At 38.2% G+C, this 17,075-nt stretch overlaps 2 protein-coding genes across 2 annotated transcripts; one reads left to right on the forward strand and one right to left on the reverse strand.

Annotated features, from left to right (window-relative positions):
- The first annotated feature begins 750 nt into the window (after positions 1-750).
- pstpip1b (proline-serine-threonine phosphatase interacting protein 1b) lies at positions 751-10,345 on the forward strand. The gene is made up of 15 exons (XM_034680991.1): positions 751-997; positions 1,654-1,754; positions 2,615-2,689; positions 3,175-3,209; positions 3,342-3,448; positions 3,602-3,664; positions 3,838-3,926; positions 4,469-4,548; positions 4,793-4,872; positions 5,252-5,350; positions 6,825-6,921; positions 7,094-7,193; positions 7,457-7,548; positions 8,724-8,845; positions 9,039-10,345. Exons 1-15 carry the CDS (start codon positions 965-967, stop codon positions 9,168-9,170), a joined length of 1,305 nt encoding a protein of 434 aa, XP_034536882.1. The 5' UTR covers positions 751-964; the 3' UTR covers positions 9,171-10,345.
- Positions 10,342-15,372, reverse strand: tspan3b (tetraspanin 3b). The gene is made up of 7 exons (XM_034680990.1): positions 15,203-15,372; positions 13,844-14,035; positions 13,576-13,650; positions 13,042-13,143; positions 12,768-12,920; positions 12,518-12,601; positions 10,342-11,473 (listed from the first exon to the last, which is right to left on the reverse strand). The coding sequence occupies exons 1-7, from the start codon at positions 15,263-15,265 to the stop codon at positions 11,381-11,383; spliced, it is 762 nt and encodes a 253-aa protein (XP_034536881.1). The 5' UTR covers positions 15,266-15,372; the 3' UTR covers positions 10,342-11,380.
- Positions 15,373-17,075: the final 1,703 nt, after the last annotated feature.

Below are 17,075 nucleotides of genomic sequence, written 5' to 3' on the forward strand. Positions count from 1 at the left end.
CGTGTCTCCATGTCTTCCCGCAGAGATGCCCGAGGCACAGATTTGTATTAATCTCAACAAGGGTCAGAGATTTACGATTTCATCGCCAACCCCCTGTGGAGATTAAAAAATCTACAGACTCAATGGAGAGGGAAGAGTTTGACCATGACGACTTAAAATAGTTGGTTTTTGGAGATATTTTAGAAAGGTCTCTGTCTCCCCCGTGTGGTCATCACTGGTAACATCACTGGTATTTCAAGAAATACTTGGAAAGCCACCCTTTTATGAACCTTATTTAACTAACTTTAGAGTCCAGTAAAATGCAAGGGCACAAGTAGACATCACATTTGCAATATGTTCCACACTTATTTGGTTTCTACTGATGAAGTTGAGATGGATTTGAGTTATAATGTAAGTAAAATACATTTGAACATTATAATATTTAAATAAAATAGGTTTAATATAGGTCTAATCAAACTAATTGCTGGTAGCTGCTTCTTGTTCAGCCAGCAGTCAGAGTTACACATAGTTTCTGAAACCATACTGTATGACTGTGTGGGTCTGTCACTGTAAATAACCCCACAGCAACTTCTCAACCAACAAAAGACTGACCTGCAGCTAGCAGATTAAATCAAACGCACAGATGCACACATACAACATTGCTGTATCGATTATCAGCTACAGATACAAGCTGATCAGTCTCATAATGCATTGATTTAAACAGATATATTCTTTTTTTTCTCTAAATGATAGTGAAAGAGTTGCTGCCTCACATTGGGGGCTGAGCTCTCTGTGGTCAGTGACATCATGGGACAGAAGCTCTTCCTCATTCAAAATGACTCACTGGCGTTTGGGCCACTCACGGCTTAACACACAGTTTATTTGACTTAATGTCCTGATGACCTTCAACTACTTAATTTAAACAAAAGACAAGTTCCTGATTGAAGAAAGCAACTTTGTGCAGCTCAAGGAAGTCACAACTGAGATGGCACCACTGATGTTTAAAGATGCCTTCTGGGTAAGTGTTATTTTTGTGCTCTAATATTCTGCTTAAGTGTCCTTCCAACAGACTGAAAGACCATTTGTTCACTGCAGTCATTATTATCTGTATTTTCATTTTAGATAAACATAGTAATAACCTAAAATCCATTGTGTATATATATATATAAATATATATTATAGAGTTTCTTAACAACACTTCTTCATCACAACCTATGACTGTGGGCCTGTCATTGCTTTAACTAGATCATATTTTAACATATACCATGATGCGATCCTAAATATGTCCACATCTATTGTCTTTTTATGTGATATGATAATGAGCAAGGATGACAATTTATCTGTTTGAATCCAAATTGTAGAACTGTGTAGTCCTAAAATGTTCCTCATCGTGAGATAGAAGTGTGTTTATGAAGTTATTCATCTACCTAAGGAAGGAGTGCTGAGTTAAACTGTTTATAAATCTGACATACTGTTTATTTTCTGTGCTAAAAGTCTCAAGTCTATTTTTAAGTCATTGTAATTTGAGGTACTGAGTATGTTGCCGTGTCATATACAGCCATTTTTTTGGTCCTTGCTAGTTCTGCATTTTTAACACACACTGACACCAGGATTGACTGAAGGCCATGTTGCAATATTTGTTAAGCAATGCTGTTTTCTCATGTTTCAATACAGGAGTCTGAATTCACGTGTCACGCTGGATATGAGGCCGTGATCCAGAGGTTACGGGATGGAAGGCAGATGTGCAAAGATGTGGAGGAGCTTCTAAAGATGAGGTAGAATAAAGTTGTATTTCATTAACTAACAACAGAACTTAACATTTAGTTTCTTAAATCCACACTTTCCACAAACTAGTTAGTAAAAATCAGAGTAAATCCAAATAAGCTCTTTTACCATGTAATCTGTATAACCTCATTACTCTGAATGGAAATGATTCTACTGCAGGGTTTGGAGAAAACAATTAAAATTGCACTGTAATGCGTTTTTTATTAATGATACCTGCAAAAAGGTAGCTCTTTAGTGCTAACAAGGGGAAAGTAAAAGTCATAGTTTCTGCATCTCAAGACAAAAGCAACAACTAGAGGTGCTTTTAAACAGCAGGAACTTTCTCTAGGTATTAGGAACCTGTTGAGGATCTCTGAGTGTTTCGATAGCAGGAACCAGGGTCCAAATTTAGTTTTGTGATAGTACTTTCCAAAGGTCCAACTTTGTGGTACAGGGTCTAAAGATGATCTCAATTGCATTACAAAACAGCACCTTAATTAACCTTTGAAATACTGGTAGCTATGTGCGCATGCAGATACGCGAGAGGAGGATAGATTGTACAGAAATATTTCCTGCGTAAACTGATGTTATATGATTAGTAACCTATGTACCTACATGAACCATGACTCTGTTTTATGTGCATTTTGTTCCAGTTCAGGGGATGCTTTTGGCTGTTGTAACAGTTTTGGGCATGGGCTTTTCATGAAACCATCTTGATATATTGAAAATGGGTGTTTAATTTACACACAGACACTAGCTGACCGAAGGGTGTGCCTAATCTGTCACTTTCAAAAACATGAATCGTTTTTTTTTTGTTTTGTACACTGAAATACTTCTTATCTGCTTTACATTGTGTGTTCTTACTGCACAGGGCTCTAGCAGAGGAGAAGTATGGGAAAGAGCTGGTGACTATTGCTCGTAAAGCAGGAGGACACACAGAGATCAGGTAAGCCACAACTCTCGGTCAGTCCAAAGTACTGTGTAGACACAATGTGCACGTGGTATTATATATTGATATAATATTTTGTTTAAAATGTAAAACTCCAGTCTGGAAATGGCTTATCTCATGCTCATCTACTTTTAAATCCCCATGGGAGGATCACTTTACTGTAATGCTGATTGTACATGACCTGTAACATAAAAACATCAGTCATGTATCTTTGAGTCACTTTCTTTTTATAGCAGTACACATTTCTGTGTGTGTGGTGGTGGTGGTGGTGGGGGAGGGGGGGGTAATTCAGTCAGCCTTTTTTGTGTTATATGCAAAACACGGCTCAGAAATTAAAAGATGTGCGCCAACTGCAGCTTAAATCGCAAAAAAAAAATGTCGGGTATAAATATTTCATTTGATGTTTTCAAAGAATTTGTTCAGTAAAAAATGCAGCTTGACACTGAATAACCCCTGACCTTACATACACTTTTTTTTTCCAGTACCTTGAGAGAATCCTTTGAGCAATTAAAAACACGTAAGTTCATCCATCTATCAATCCAGCCGCCCATTTAACCCTTGGACAATTCTAACCAAAGTGTAAAATACAGCTACCGCATTTTTTATGTAACTCCTGTTGAATGATTCATTTTGCTGTTTTCGGCTGCAGAAATTGAGAACATTGGAAACTTCCACATCCAGTTGTCTGATGTATTGAAAGAGGAGGTGAAAAAGATTGAGACATTTAGAGAGCGGCAAAAGGAGCAGAGGAAGAAGGTACTGAGAAAATTGCATTGCATAAGAGCTTTTTTGCTATACCTAATACATAAATGAAGTTTGATAGCGTACTTGAAGGTACAGGAATATAGAGTATCAAAAAAGTGCAGAGTATAGAAATATTTTTATCCTACTGATCCCTCTCCCCTACAGTTTCAGAGCATCATGGACAAGGTTCAGAGGAAAAAGGTTTCTATGTACAAGAAGACTATGGAGGTAGGAAAACAGTCATAGCTGATAACACAAAAAGGAATGTTGCACATTTCTTGTTGTGGAGAAAAAGACTTGATTGCCCTCGATGTGCCATTTATTCCTGTCATTAAGAGGAGAACATTTCAAACCCTTTTCTGTCTGAGGTGGAACTCTGTATCACATGGTTTCTGTTTCAGTCTAAAAAAAACTACGAGCTGAGATGTAAGGAGGCCGACGAGGCAGAGGAAGGGGCTGAGAAGACAAATGCATCCAAAACCAAGACAAGGTGCAATAACTAAATTAACTACATTAGAAAGTAATGTGAGATTAGGTAGCAACGTAGAGACATCAAAACTACCCATCATGGTTAAATTCACACATTGCTCTTTGCAGCTGATCCCAACACAAAAATAACTATAGTGCATATTTTGGTCATGAATTATTTGGTTCAAGCTGTTAACATGGAAATATACTATAATATAAGATAAGATAAGATAAGATAAGATAAGATAAGACTATTGATCTCTGTGGGGAAATTCAGTTGTTGTAGCAACACAGACACGGTAGCAAGAGTAGTACAAGAATAATATATATATATATATATATGTGTGTGTGTGTGTGTGTATGAACAGGGACTTATTTATATAGATGAACAACTTCTAAAGTAAACCGAAGGTTAAATGATCAAACCCTGCTCATGCTTAACTTTGTATATGCAGGAGATGTACAAAAATAAATAACATATCGTACATGTTCTTGCCTTTTGATAAAAGTAAATATGTGTGAGGCAGAAATGTGTTTGTTATTACAGCTTGTCATACTGATCATGCATGTCGCTTCCTGTGCTATAACCACATCTCAGGTACGTCACAGGGCAAGGCAACACAGACAGACAGCAAACGAAGCAGGTATGACCAAGAATCATGTTCTTTTTTTGTTTACCTGAAAAAGTTGCTATTCTACTGTATTAATAAGACCTCTCAAAGCAGCTGTCACAACTTTTCTGATTCAGAGAGCAATTTATGTGAATTCTGTTTGTAGGCCTACATTATTAATTCCAAAACTCTTGTGGGAGACTTGATGCAGTTGACTTGTTTCCTTTTTTATTAATTGTTGTTTCACTTCTAATATAACCATCTAAATCTCTCACAGAAAAACTCTACTCGAACAACATTCTTCAACTCGAAAGCATTCGCCAAGACTGGGAAGAAACACACATAGGCACATGTGAGGTACTGTCAAATTGTTTTCCCTTCAGCCAAACAGCACACTCACATTTCAACCCAATAACCACAGAAACATGCTTCACACCACATCCCCCTCTATCTGTACAAAGCAATTTCCTTTTATAACTGTTACCTACTGATGAAACTGAAAAGTGCTTTGCACCTCTTTGCGTGGTCTAAAAATAGAACATCACAATCATGCAATATATTACTATTATTATGCAAGTGAGGTCTGCTCTTAAATTTTAGAGATGCATTTTGATTGACCGGTCAAATAGAGCATAAGGGAGGAAAAGCAATGAAATGTAAATAATCAAGTCCTTTCAGATAATGAGTTACTGTGATAAATAGGACAGAAACCCATAGTGTATTCTGTGTTTGTCAGGTGTTTCAGCAGCTGGAGGGAGATCGCATCAGCATGCTTAGGTGTGCTCTGTGGGACCACAGCAATCATTTCTCCATGCAGTGTGTCAAAAACGACGAGGTGAGCTTACTCTCTCCTTAATTATACTTTCAGTGTGGAATGGATAAAACACATCTTAAGTCAAATGTCTGCTGAATTTTGATCATGGGTTTGTGTTGCATTACCACCACATTAATAAATAATGAAGTAAACTTGTCAGTAAAATATATTTATAATTACTTTACCTGAGTTCATATGTGAGAATCATGTTGTGGCATGGCTCCGGTTGCACGATTTTGTTCCTGACTGAAATATTCCAATTACTAAACACGACTATGGAACAATTACCTCTAGCATCATGGTCCAGAGGGGATGTGCTAACAGGCTAAATGAAGACAGTGAACAAAGTGTAAATTGTATCTGCTCAACATCAAGATGTTTAGCATATGCTAACAATGCTAACATGCTTAACATGGTATGCTTAATGTAGTTATCATATTAGCATGTTGGTGTTATTATTTAGCTCAAAACATGGTCGTAGAAAGATTGAGTAGTGACGAGATAAAAAAGTAGCCTATGCCATGCCACTCAGCAGTTGGTGACCTGCCCCGCCTGTGTCACTGCTTATGCCATTCAAAAATTATTTTCGAGAAGTGTAGACAATATTTGACAGTTTCCAAAGCAAAGTTATCACAAACATGATCACGTAAGACTGTTTAGTGACTGAGCACAAGAGAAGCAGCTGGGGCCCTGACATGTCAGCAGAGATTGGCACCTGCCGCTGTTTAAGGAGCAACATGGAGCGACCATAGACTGTATAAATATGGACGTAGTATCCGTGACGTCACCCATCTGTTTCTGTTGCGCTGTTTTGAGGCCAATCGTCGACAGCTGTCGAGTGATTGTGACGTAAAGAGACGGGCTTTGAGCCTTCTATCCAACAGATACAGTGTTCTCGCCCGTCAATCAAGTCAGCTGTGCCTCTCATTAGAAGACTCGTAATCTCAATATCTTCGAAATTGCTGCGTTAGAAAAAAATTCACGCCCCTACAGTGTGTGCCGATCGAGAAATTAGTTTTCCAGACTACACTCGTCTTTTGTACCAGGCTGTAAACATGTTTGTTTCTGCTGTAAAGATCAGCTTTTTCGAATTGGTGTGTATGTGGTTTCCGGTAGTTCTGGAGCCAGCCTCAAGCGGATCCTCGATGATCTGCAGTTTTTAGAACTTCCGCATTGGACTCATATTTTTAGACTGGAGGTTGCAGCTTGGGAGTGACAGGTCACTAGCTAGAGAGTGGCAAGGCATAGGCCACTTTTCAATCTTTCTGCCACTCGAAAGATTGGCATAGCCTAAGTGGAAAGCAAAAGGTGTAAAATTGGTCCAAGCTCTTTCCATTAGTCCTGATTTTTTTCTTAATTTATCTTTATAATGTTTAACTGCATTGTAAATTAACCAACAGCAAGTCTGCTTAGTTCATGTATTTGGCTTTGCAGAAACAATGCACAAATCTACACTTTGGATTTTAATTGAATTTCCTCCTGTTCTTGAAATCAGTTGTATGAGGAGGTGAGGAAGATACTGGAAAAGTGCAACATCATGATAGACAACAACTGTTTCATAGGGATGAAGGGCACCGGGTCAAGGCCTCCAGGTGAGTGAGCTGTACTGGTGGGTGACATGATGAAAAAACAAAAAAAAACTTGAAAGAGAAGTGAGACTTTTCACTCAATAAGAAGTGTATTTGGTGCCACTCAACTTCTACCTTTCTCTTTCAATGTACATGCTGGCAAAAGCAACGCCTAAACTTACTTCCCTTTTCACAGAACCCATAGTGTTTGAGAGCTACTACCGCAGAGACACATCTAGGGACAACAATGGCGATGCTCATTTTACTGGTGGAGGAAGAGATCACATGATTAGGAGGTCTGAAGCACTCTTTTTTTAAACAAATCAGGAGATAGCTTTGTTACATGACATGACATGACATGACAACACTATGAGGTTGTTCTTACAGTAAAGCTGTCTCCTTCAGGTTCATCTTTCGTCAGTGCATACTTCCTCTTTTGACCACATGAAAAAAGTTTCAAAAAATTTGAAAAGATCGCATGCAGCAATGATTTATATCCATTTGTCTGATGATGTGAAGATTTGTGGAAACCATCCTAATATCTCTTATGATCATTAAGGTCTTCAGAAGGCGGCCGGCTGACAAGCTCTGTGAACATCAGCATGAGCAGTCTGCAAAGCTTTCATTCAGAAGTGACATCTAGTGGTGAAAGTAAGTACCTTGTGGAGCCCTTTTACAGCTCTTTTGCATCTCTGTGAGAGTGCATTGTAATGTTTAACTATCATACTGGTACATAAACCAGGTAGTGGTTGAATGCTAATTTTAGCTGTTGTCCAGTGGTCATAAGAGGATAATCAATAATTTTTCTTTTCTTAAAATGTTGCCTCTTAATGGCTGTGATGTATAGAACATACAGTATCTCACAAAGTGAGTACACCCCTCGCATTTCTGCAAATATTTAATTATATCTTTTCATGGGACAACTCTGAAGAAATTATACTTTGATATAATGTAAAGAAGTGGATGTACAGCTTGTATAACAGTGTAAATTTACTGTCCCCTCAAAATAAGTCAACACACAGTCATTAGTGTCTAAACAACCAGCAACAAAAGTGAGTACACCCCTAAGTGAAAATGTCCAAATTGGGCCCAAAGTGTCAATATTTTGTGTGGCCACCATTATTTTCTAGCACTGCTTTAACCCTCTTGGGCCTGGAGTTCACCAGAGCTTCACAGGTTGCCACTGCAATCCTCTTCCACTCCTCCACGACAACATCAAGGAGGTGGTGGATGTTAGAGACCTTGCGCTCCTCCACCTTCCATTTGAGGATGCCCCACAGATGCTCTATGGGGTTTAGGTCTGGAGACATGCTTGGCCACTCCATCACCTTTACCCTTAGCTTCTTTGGCAAGGCAGGGGCCGTCTTGGAGGTGTGTTTGGAGTCGTTATCATGTGGAATACTGCCCTGCGGCCCAGTTTTGAAGGGAGGGGATCATGCTCTGCTTCAGTATGTCACAGTACATGTTGGCATTCATGGTTCCCTCAATGAACTGTAGCTCCCCAGTGCTGGCAGCACTCATGCAGCACCAGACCATGACACTTGTCTTTGTACTCCTCCCCTGGGCGCCCCAGCACACTTGACACCATCTGAACCAAATAAGTTTATCTTGGTCTCATCAGACCACAAGACATGGTTCCAGTAACCCATGTCCTTAGTCTGCTTGTCTTTAGCAGATTGTTTGCAGACTTTCTTGTGCATCATCTTTAGAAGAAATGTGAGGGGTGAACTCACTTTTGTGAGATACTGTACATTGAATTGTCATGCATTGTATACGCTAACTTAATTGTCTCATTTCTAAAAATTGTGCATTTGCTTTCACTCTAGTGTCAGCAGGGAGTTCAGATGACGGATATGCACCGCTGCCATGCCTCCAGCGTGCAGCATCACTTGCAGCAGTTCCAGCTGTTGAGGACAGCTACTTTGTACTTTATGAATACTCTGCACGGGTGATCACAATATATTATCAAGTTTAACCATTTTTCTACAGCACTAAGTTGAAGCTGGAAATAAAAAAATATTGAATCATGAAGTACAATTATTCTGACGGGGAAGTGCTTTTAGAATGTGTTGGAACTTGGGTCAGCAGCGTCATCTTTGTGAAACTAACATTTGTCATCTTTGTTCACATCGACTGTTCAGGAAGGGGACGAGATGTCTGTCAGTAGATGGGACTTGGTGCGAGTCCTAGAGCAAGGAGAAGACGGCTGGTGGATGGTGGAGAGGCACGGGCAGATTGGGCTGGTGCCGGGAAACTATCTAGGCAAAATGTGAACACACGAAGAGGAAAACAAACGCAAATACAGACAGACAAATGACAGCGCACACAAAAGCACGTGTTTTAGTGTGCCGGTCAAACAAGCCATTTCACCTACAGACTCACATATATAAACATGCACACATATACCACACACACACACACACACACACACACACACACACACACACAAACATTTAAACATATTCGTCAGGCTTTTACACAAGGCCTTCTCTATGTCAGCATTTTAAAAGAGGTTAGGACAGAGCAATATCGCTTATTTATGCAGTAAAGCTTTCAGATTGATCAGCATTAAATAATGTGCCTTTATGTTCTTTGTCACATTAGCTCTTTTCTTATTGCAAGTTCAGTTTCCTTTTCATATTGCAACAGAATAATATTGGTGTCTCAGTGTGTGATTCCAGTGTGAGACATGAACACAGCAGAAGCTTCACATATGCACAAAAACTCACCAACCTGCCCACTCAGCCAGCTCACAGAAATCCACCCTTGCCTCTGTAACGCCTCTATTGCTGTCTCCAAGTCGTGAGACAACTTGGTTCCACCATTTTGCCAATGTAAAATTCATATTGAAGGCAAGTGGCTACAGGGACATACATATTGCACCATGAACTGGCAGTAAGAAACGGGCTATTGTAACTGCTACCTCATGTGTGGTTTAGCTGGTATTCCTACATTCCCATTGAATACTTTCCAATATAATCACTTTGTACAGAAAGAAAGATACTGTATTGGAAATATTGATGGATGAGAGAGCATGGTTTCCAGTGAAATTCTGTTAATCTGTTGTGTTTTTAGTGAGGTGAATAAACAAGACTGTTTCAGTTGCTGTTGTCTATGTTAGCAAAACTAATTTTGTCATTTAAAATGAGCCACTTTGCAATAATAGATTTCCTAACAGTGGGATTACTTGTCTTAGATCCTCAATGTTTATTATTTATATAAATTATGCTTGGGGTAACATGTTATAGAAGTACCTGTTTTGGTTTTGTCCCTCAGATTATTTGTGTTACCTTTTGTTTGTTGATAATGTGTTGCAAGCTGAGAGGGTTACACTGTTCAGTGTATGCAATATTATCTCTAATGTCCATTATGCTATTTTCTGACTGCCATGTAGACCTTCAGCAACTGTACTGTATAAAACCGTGCCAATACAAAGTCAAACAGTCAACTTGAAATGTATGAGTTTATTTTTGCCTCTTCCCAAATCTATACACAATTTTGTTTGTCATTTTTTCCTCTGTGGCTCTAGCCGAATAACTGGGGGTCAACTTAACCGCTAAAAATATTGAACAGTGCACGATTTCACAGAAAATGTATAAAATAACAGGTCATGATTCTTTAAAGCAGGTTTGTAACATACAAACTAAACAGGAGGATTTATCTGAGTGTAACTTTATCTACACATACACACATCTTCATGGGACACGGATAATACTCGTACTGATAACACTGGATTCTAAAAGGGTCATTCACATTTTATACATTGGCAATGCCTCACAAATGAAGCCTGGTTCAGAGAACAGAAACACCAAAACAGAATGTACAGTATTCACAACCTGAATGTTTGTGAAAATGAAGAACTCTTTTGATCACACACGGCTTTAAGAGATCAAACACATCGCTGCTCCACATTCAAACACTGATTCTCTTCATTCTATGGTGAAAGGTTTCTCCATTTTTACAAAGTCTCATCACTTCAAGTTCTTCTCCAAATGCTCATGTGCTTTTTAGCACATACTTTTTATCCAGGCAACCATGAAATATCTCAAGAGCTGCAGCCGCAGTGCAAACTAGCACACAAGGAAATACATTCCATAGAAAACTCCTATCAATATTGTCACACGTACACTGCCAATAAATTCTCATCATCCTCACTTGGGAAAAGAAGCCACAATTAAAAGAAAGAATATCAGCATCAAGTTGAGTAGTGTCAGTTTGCCATTTACAGCTTTGGCGCCAATAAATATTCCATTATGTGTCAGAAAAAGAATAATTGAAGTAACAGTAACTCACAAAGCATGTCATAAATAAATGTTTCCCTTTGAAGCCCCACCCACCCAATCAATGTTGTCAGTGTTCACTACTTTATCATGAATTGTGCAAGGTGTGCTTGAGCTTATTTAACTACAGCTGAAATCTACTGTGCACATGTTCGTGACGCTCTTTTTTTTTTATTTTTATGTCGGAGTGCTTTGTTCTGCTTTCATGCGTAGCTGTTGGTTGTGACCAGCAGCTCGTACGCTGGGTCGTGACTCCTCCTGCACAGCACCACGCAGGCACAGAGCATCCCCAGCATCTGCAGGACGACAAGGAAGGAAAGAAAAGTGGTCATTTTCTGAGCCCTGAGGATTTTCAGAAAACTAGACAGGAAAATAATTTTTGAAAAATAAAAGAGCAGGGACTGATACAGATGAGTTCTCTGATGCTTATCAAACATCTGGGCCTCGAGAAACCACAGTGTAGAGCTATTCTAATTAAACCACAAAGGGGGAATCTTTTTACACTGACAGGATGCATCCCATGTTACCGCAAGTATGTTTAAGTGATATATTAGGCCATTGGTGATTTTGTCACTTCTTGTAAGCAGGGATACCCTGGTCAGCAGTCTCTCTGCTAAGGAGCAACTAGCTCCATCAGTTTCTTCTTTCAAACCACTTCAGAACTTTTTTTTTACCTTGCTGTCTTGTAACTTCTGTAATATCCAGGGTGCTTCATTTATTTATATGACATTTCAACTATTCAACCATTGTTGATGTTGATCATTCTTATTTTTATTCAATTGTTGTTTCACACAACTCTTCTTTTATTCTTTCATTTCCACCACTTTTTAAAACTGTCAATCTTTTATTCTATATGCCTGTAGGGGCCATAGTGTTGATTTTCTGTCTTATTTGTTAATCATGATTATTTCCTTTTTTATGGTTTACTTCATTTCCGGTTTTGGGTTCATGGGTGTGGTTTACCTTTTAATTACCTGTTCAGTTATGTGGTGGGAGGCATACAAGAGGGTGAGTGGGGTTGAATATTTTTTGTTGACCGCCACCGTCATCGTTTTGGATTTTATGTTTTAAAAAAGCACTTGATAGTTTGGTTTTCATAAGTGCTGTAAAAATAAACTATTATTATTATTATTATTATTATTTCTTAAAGAAAGTAGTAATCCAAATCAAATTCAATAGTTTTGGTCCTTTCTTAGATTTGGGATTACTGTTGTATTTTTCCAGATAAGTTGCTCTGGTTCTACTGTTCTTTTTATTGGGTTCTGTTAAAACCTGTCTGACTGCTCATGTCGATTTGCACTCTTGAACTTTGCTTTGATTCTTGTGCTTTTTCTGCTTACCTGAATAGATGCAAAAGTCAGCGCAGCCCATATGACATACATCATAATCTCCTTTAACTTCTTCACGACAAGAGCCTCACAGCCCTGAAACAGAAAATAAATTGCATTCAGAGAACCTAACAGGCAAAACAAACTATTTTAAACATTTTATATCTGAAAGTGCTACAGAAAAAAAAAATCATCAGTGACAGAAAGGTTATTCTGTTTTTTTCAGATAAATTCACCCATCATTTGAGCCCTGTGTCTGTACCTCTTGGTAGAGGTCTCCTGGTCGAGTAAGGGTGCCGGTACAGTTAGTGATGCTGGGCTGACAGCAGCTCACTGGGACACTGTTGTTTTTGGATTCTTTAAACCAGTGCGTGTTTCTCCAGTCAGAGTAGTTATGAATACCACAGCAGTGGAGCTAACAGGAGAAAAGAAGAGGGGGTTAAAGGATATGTGTAGTCAGACTATAAGTCTTGAATGTGAAAACAAACATCTATGCACATTTTAATTTTAGTTGAACAAGAAGCTGTTCCTCTCACCTGCTTCTGCACATAGTCAATAGCTCGGCTGGGAGCGTCAGTATTGGTTCCATTGTACTCGTTGTAAACCTTCTGGATGGAGTGATTCACCTCATCTTCCACCTGAACAGAACACAGCCACTCTTGCAATCAATGTTGCACATTCAAATGTTACTTCTGAGGAGCAGGTTTGCACATTATTATGAAACTTCCTTATACTGTTAGTCATATGAAGCAGATGAGGTAAACAAAGCTTTTGGTATAAATGATCAACAGTGTGCAAAAATACTATGATAGACACGTCTGCTTTCCATAACATTGATTATATCCAATATATAATTATATATCTATAATAAAATGTTTGATTTGAGGACATCTGACTGTATATCTTCCATATAACAAGAAAAATAAGAAGTATGAATATACCTTTTTCATTCAATGCCAGATAAGCTAAAACTCTGAAACACTTTTACTTCTTCCCTTCATCACAATTTTTACACTTCCAACTCCACATGTTGAATTTATACTCATGTCATTCAGTGCGAAAGTGTTTACCTTAGCCCTGTATGTGTAGCCAAGCACCACCACCACACACTCTGTTACAAACACCAGCAGGAGGATGGCGGCAAACTGAAACGAAAACACAAAAACATTGTATAGAAATCTCAGTTGCACATTAATTTGAAACTAAAAGTTGCTCATTATTTTTTAATTCTTATGCAGTATGTCATTATGTGTCCAACTTTTTTTCCCCTAGGTATCAAAAATGGTGCATGTATGTTTTTTCCTCTAAAACTTCAAATCAAAGTGATCCATCACTCACAGTCGCCAGTCCACAGGAGCTTTCACGTATTGTTGCGCAGCAGCCAATCAAGCCGATGATGAAGAGAAGAGTTCCCACAGCTATGATTATGATAGCAGGGATCAGAGTGTACACGTCTTCAAAAAAGTGGTCGTAGTCGTCATATGTGATGAACACATAGGCTCCAATGTAGCATAAGATTCCAGCTGCAGCCTGAGGAAAGAAAAGAAAGGTACTTCAGAATCTGTTTTCTTTTATTGGCCACACATTAATGTTACAATCACATGTTACTGTGTCTCAAAAAGCACATTATTCTATCGATTTAACATACAGAACCATGTGCAATATTGTAATTAATCCCATAACATATTTTATTATTATATTCATCCTCTAAATGTGCACTCTGGCTTAGGCTAAGTTAACTTATTTCATGTCCTTAAAAGTACTTCTTTACCTTTCTTTGTGCAGATAGTATTTTTATTTTATTTAGAATTTTTGGATTTGTGTTTAGGTTTATATATTCATTGTCCTTACTGTCTTGTTATTAAGTACCAGTGTTCCATTCACCACGTCAAATTCCTTATGTGTGCAGCTCACTTGGCAATAAAGCTTTCTTGAATCTTGAATCTTGAGTTTTTTAATGCTTCATTAACATTCATTAGTTTTTTCTTCTACTAGAACAGTACAGAGATTAAGTTGAGTGGTGTAGTGTGTGGTTGTGTGTATGGTCAGTTAAGAAAATAACAGCTTTTTGGTTCATAATTTACATTTTGATTATAACTACGAATATGAGACAATAATAACTTGATCACGCCATATATATCTTTTAATTATGTCAGTTTTCATCCACAAAAATACACGTTAGTCCAGATAAAGAGATAGAGAATAGCACACAAAGAATTTCAAAGCTTGTGCAGTGTGAACTGGGCCATGTTTTCTCTCCCTCATGCTGAAAGAGATTAAGAGCTCTGATCATCGCTCCTTTTCTGGTTCATGTTTATCTTAATCCAACTCTGCAATTCTGTCCATATGCCATGACACACTTTAGCACAGATAAGTCTGCAGAATACCTCAGGAGCAGCGACAGTGTCGTTACATAGTAGCTGCTGCATAACGTCAAAGCTACAAGTTGCGAGCGGCAGCAGATACAGACAATGCAGCTGTCTGACATAATTATTTCTTTCTTTATTGCAGTTCACTGTTTTTAAAGAGATGACGATGCGTCAGTAAAAAGTCCCTGTGGCCTCAAAAAGCAGCTTTCCTATCGCCGACCTGCAGACTGCAGAGCATCCATGGCGCAGTTTGCTAGCTCGCTAACGCTCTCCATCCCTGGCCTCACAGGGATGCTGCACATTGTTCAGGCATCCATCGTTTTCTTACCCAGAATATGAGATTGAGAAAAACCAGGACGGTTTTGGATGAAGTTATTCCACACTGCCCCATGGTCTCGTGAGCTTTAAAATTAAAAGTTGAACTATTAAAAAATATATTGATGCACCTGCACCTCTGCTGTTATAATAATAAAATGGCTTCGGTGTGGTCCTGCCCCACAGTGCAGATTCTGATAGACTTGACCAATGAAATTGCCTCAAATAAAGAAGAAGAGGTCACGTGCTGCGATGACGTCATTGTTCATAACAAAACAGCCTGATGGAGCATGAACGTGAACCCTGCAACACTTCAACACACGTTCAATTAACGCTCTGAAACAGCTCAGGCTTTAATGCAAGCCATCTGAACTCTCTGTTTACAGACAGGTATGATTCTCCGTCGTCTTAATAAACGTTGCAGGTATACACATTTACATCATAACCATCCACTTTATCCTTGTAATTTCAGATATCCACACAGTCATTCCTCCTGAGATAAATGACGTCACTTTTGCCAATCGTTTTGTTTATGTTTATGTTTATTTATTTGCGCAATTAAAAGAAAATAAACACAAAAAGAGAGCAAAGATAAATAATATATTGTGCGGGAAGAGGCAGAAAACTCGGAGATCTTTTTTGAAGCCTACAACCAAATAGTGTTCCAATATAAAAGAATAATTAAAAAATACTAAATGGACACATATAAAGACGATAGTTTATACTAAAAATAAAATAACATAAGAATATACAAAATTAACAATTAATATAAATACAGTTATTACATCAACAGAGTTCAAAAGTACTACATATGAATATGATGTGTATGGACACCTGTTTATGAATATGTGGTTGAGCATGATGAGTATAATTGAGCACATACTGCACTGATGCTGGTTGAATATATTTTTTGAGGATTTTATGTTTTTCTACAGATATGACACCTTCTTTTAAACACATAATGTAGCACATTAATAAAGACACTGTCAGACAGCATCACCAATAACACGCTCTCATGTGTAGTGTAGGATTTCATGCCAGAGGGTGGCAGTGTAGCATTGCTATTTTAAATCTAAATTGTGCCATGTGGAGATGTATTAAGTTCTTTGTCGGGTAAGAACAGACAACTATAAAATGATTCTTATTCTGATCACATTAAAATTAAATGTTCAGTCTGAAGTCAGATTTAACAATATTAAAGCTGCTGCTGCCGCAGACAAATGTGATATGACCCCACTACTTTCTTCTCTTGAACTAAGGGAGGATTGATTTCTCAATTAAAAATGAGTACCTTTGGGGCACTCAGTCAATAATGACTTGGACTGGTGCCCCAAAGCCTTTGTTTTATTGAGTTAAAGCTTGCTACATTTGTCTTAGTCCGCTTTTGGGGGTCAAACTGAGCAAGAGTGAAGACTTACAAATTCAAGCAGAGGTTAAGGTTTCTACCGTTGACACCAGCATATATCCAAAGTGTAAATTATGCATATGGCTTAACCTGCAGGCAATAAATAAAGTAATTACTAAAACAGAACAATACAAAACAAACATACAAGTTGAAACACAGGGTGACACAGACAGGATATCAGTTCCAGTGCTTACAATTCTTAGTTTTCATGGAACATGACAGAGCATTAGTTAAAGTTTCCATTAGAAAAGCACATTTCTTGACTCAGTTGAAGTGACTGTTGTTTGGTTCATGATTCATATCTGCTAGTTTTCTTTTTTCATGAAAGAAAAGGTCCTGGTCTGCTTTTATGAAATTTGTTTTCATCCTAGTATGCTCACATTTCCTGTTCAATGTAGTAACAAAATTGCTCAATTATCATAAATCACTCTAGCCTGAAAGCAATTTGCGTTGTCCAGACAGGGTATCACTATTCGTTTGC

This window comes from Notolabrus celidotus, chromosome 3 (genome assembly GCF_009762535.1).
Source record: "Notolabrus celidotus isolate fNotCel1 chromosome 3, fNotCel1.pri, whole genome shotgun sequence".
NCBI lineage: Eukaryota > Metazoa > Chordata > Actinopteri > Labriformes > Labridae > Notolabrus > Notolabrus celidotus.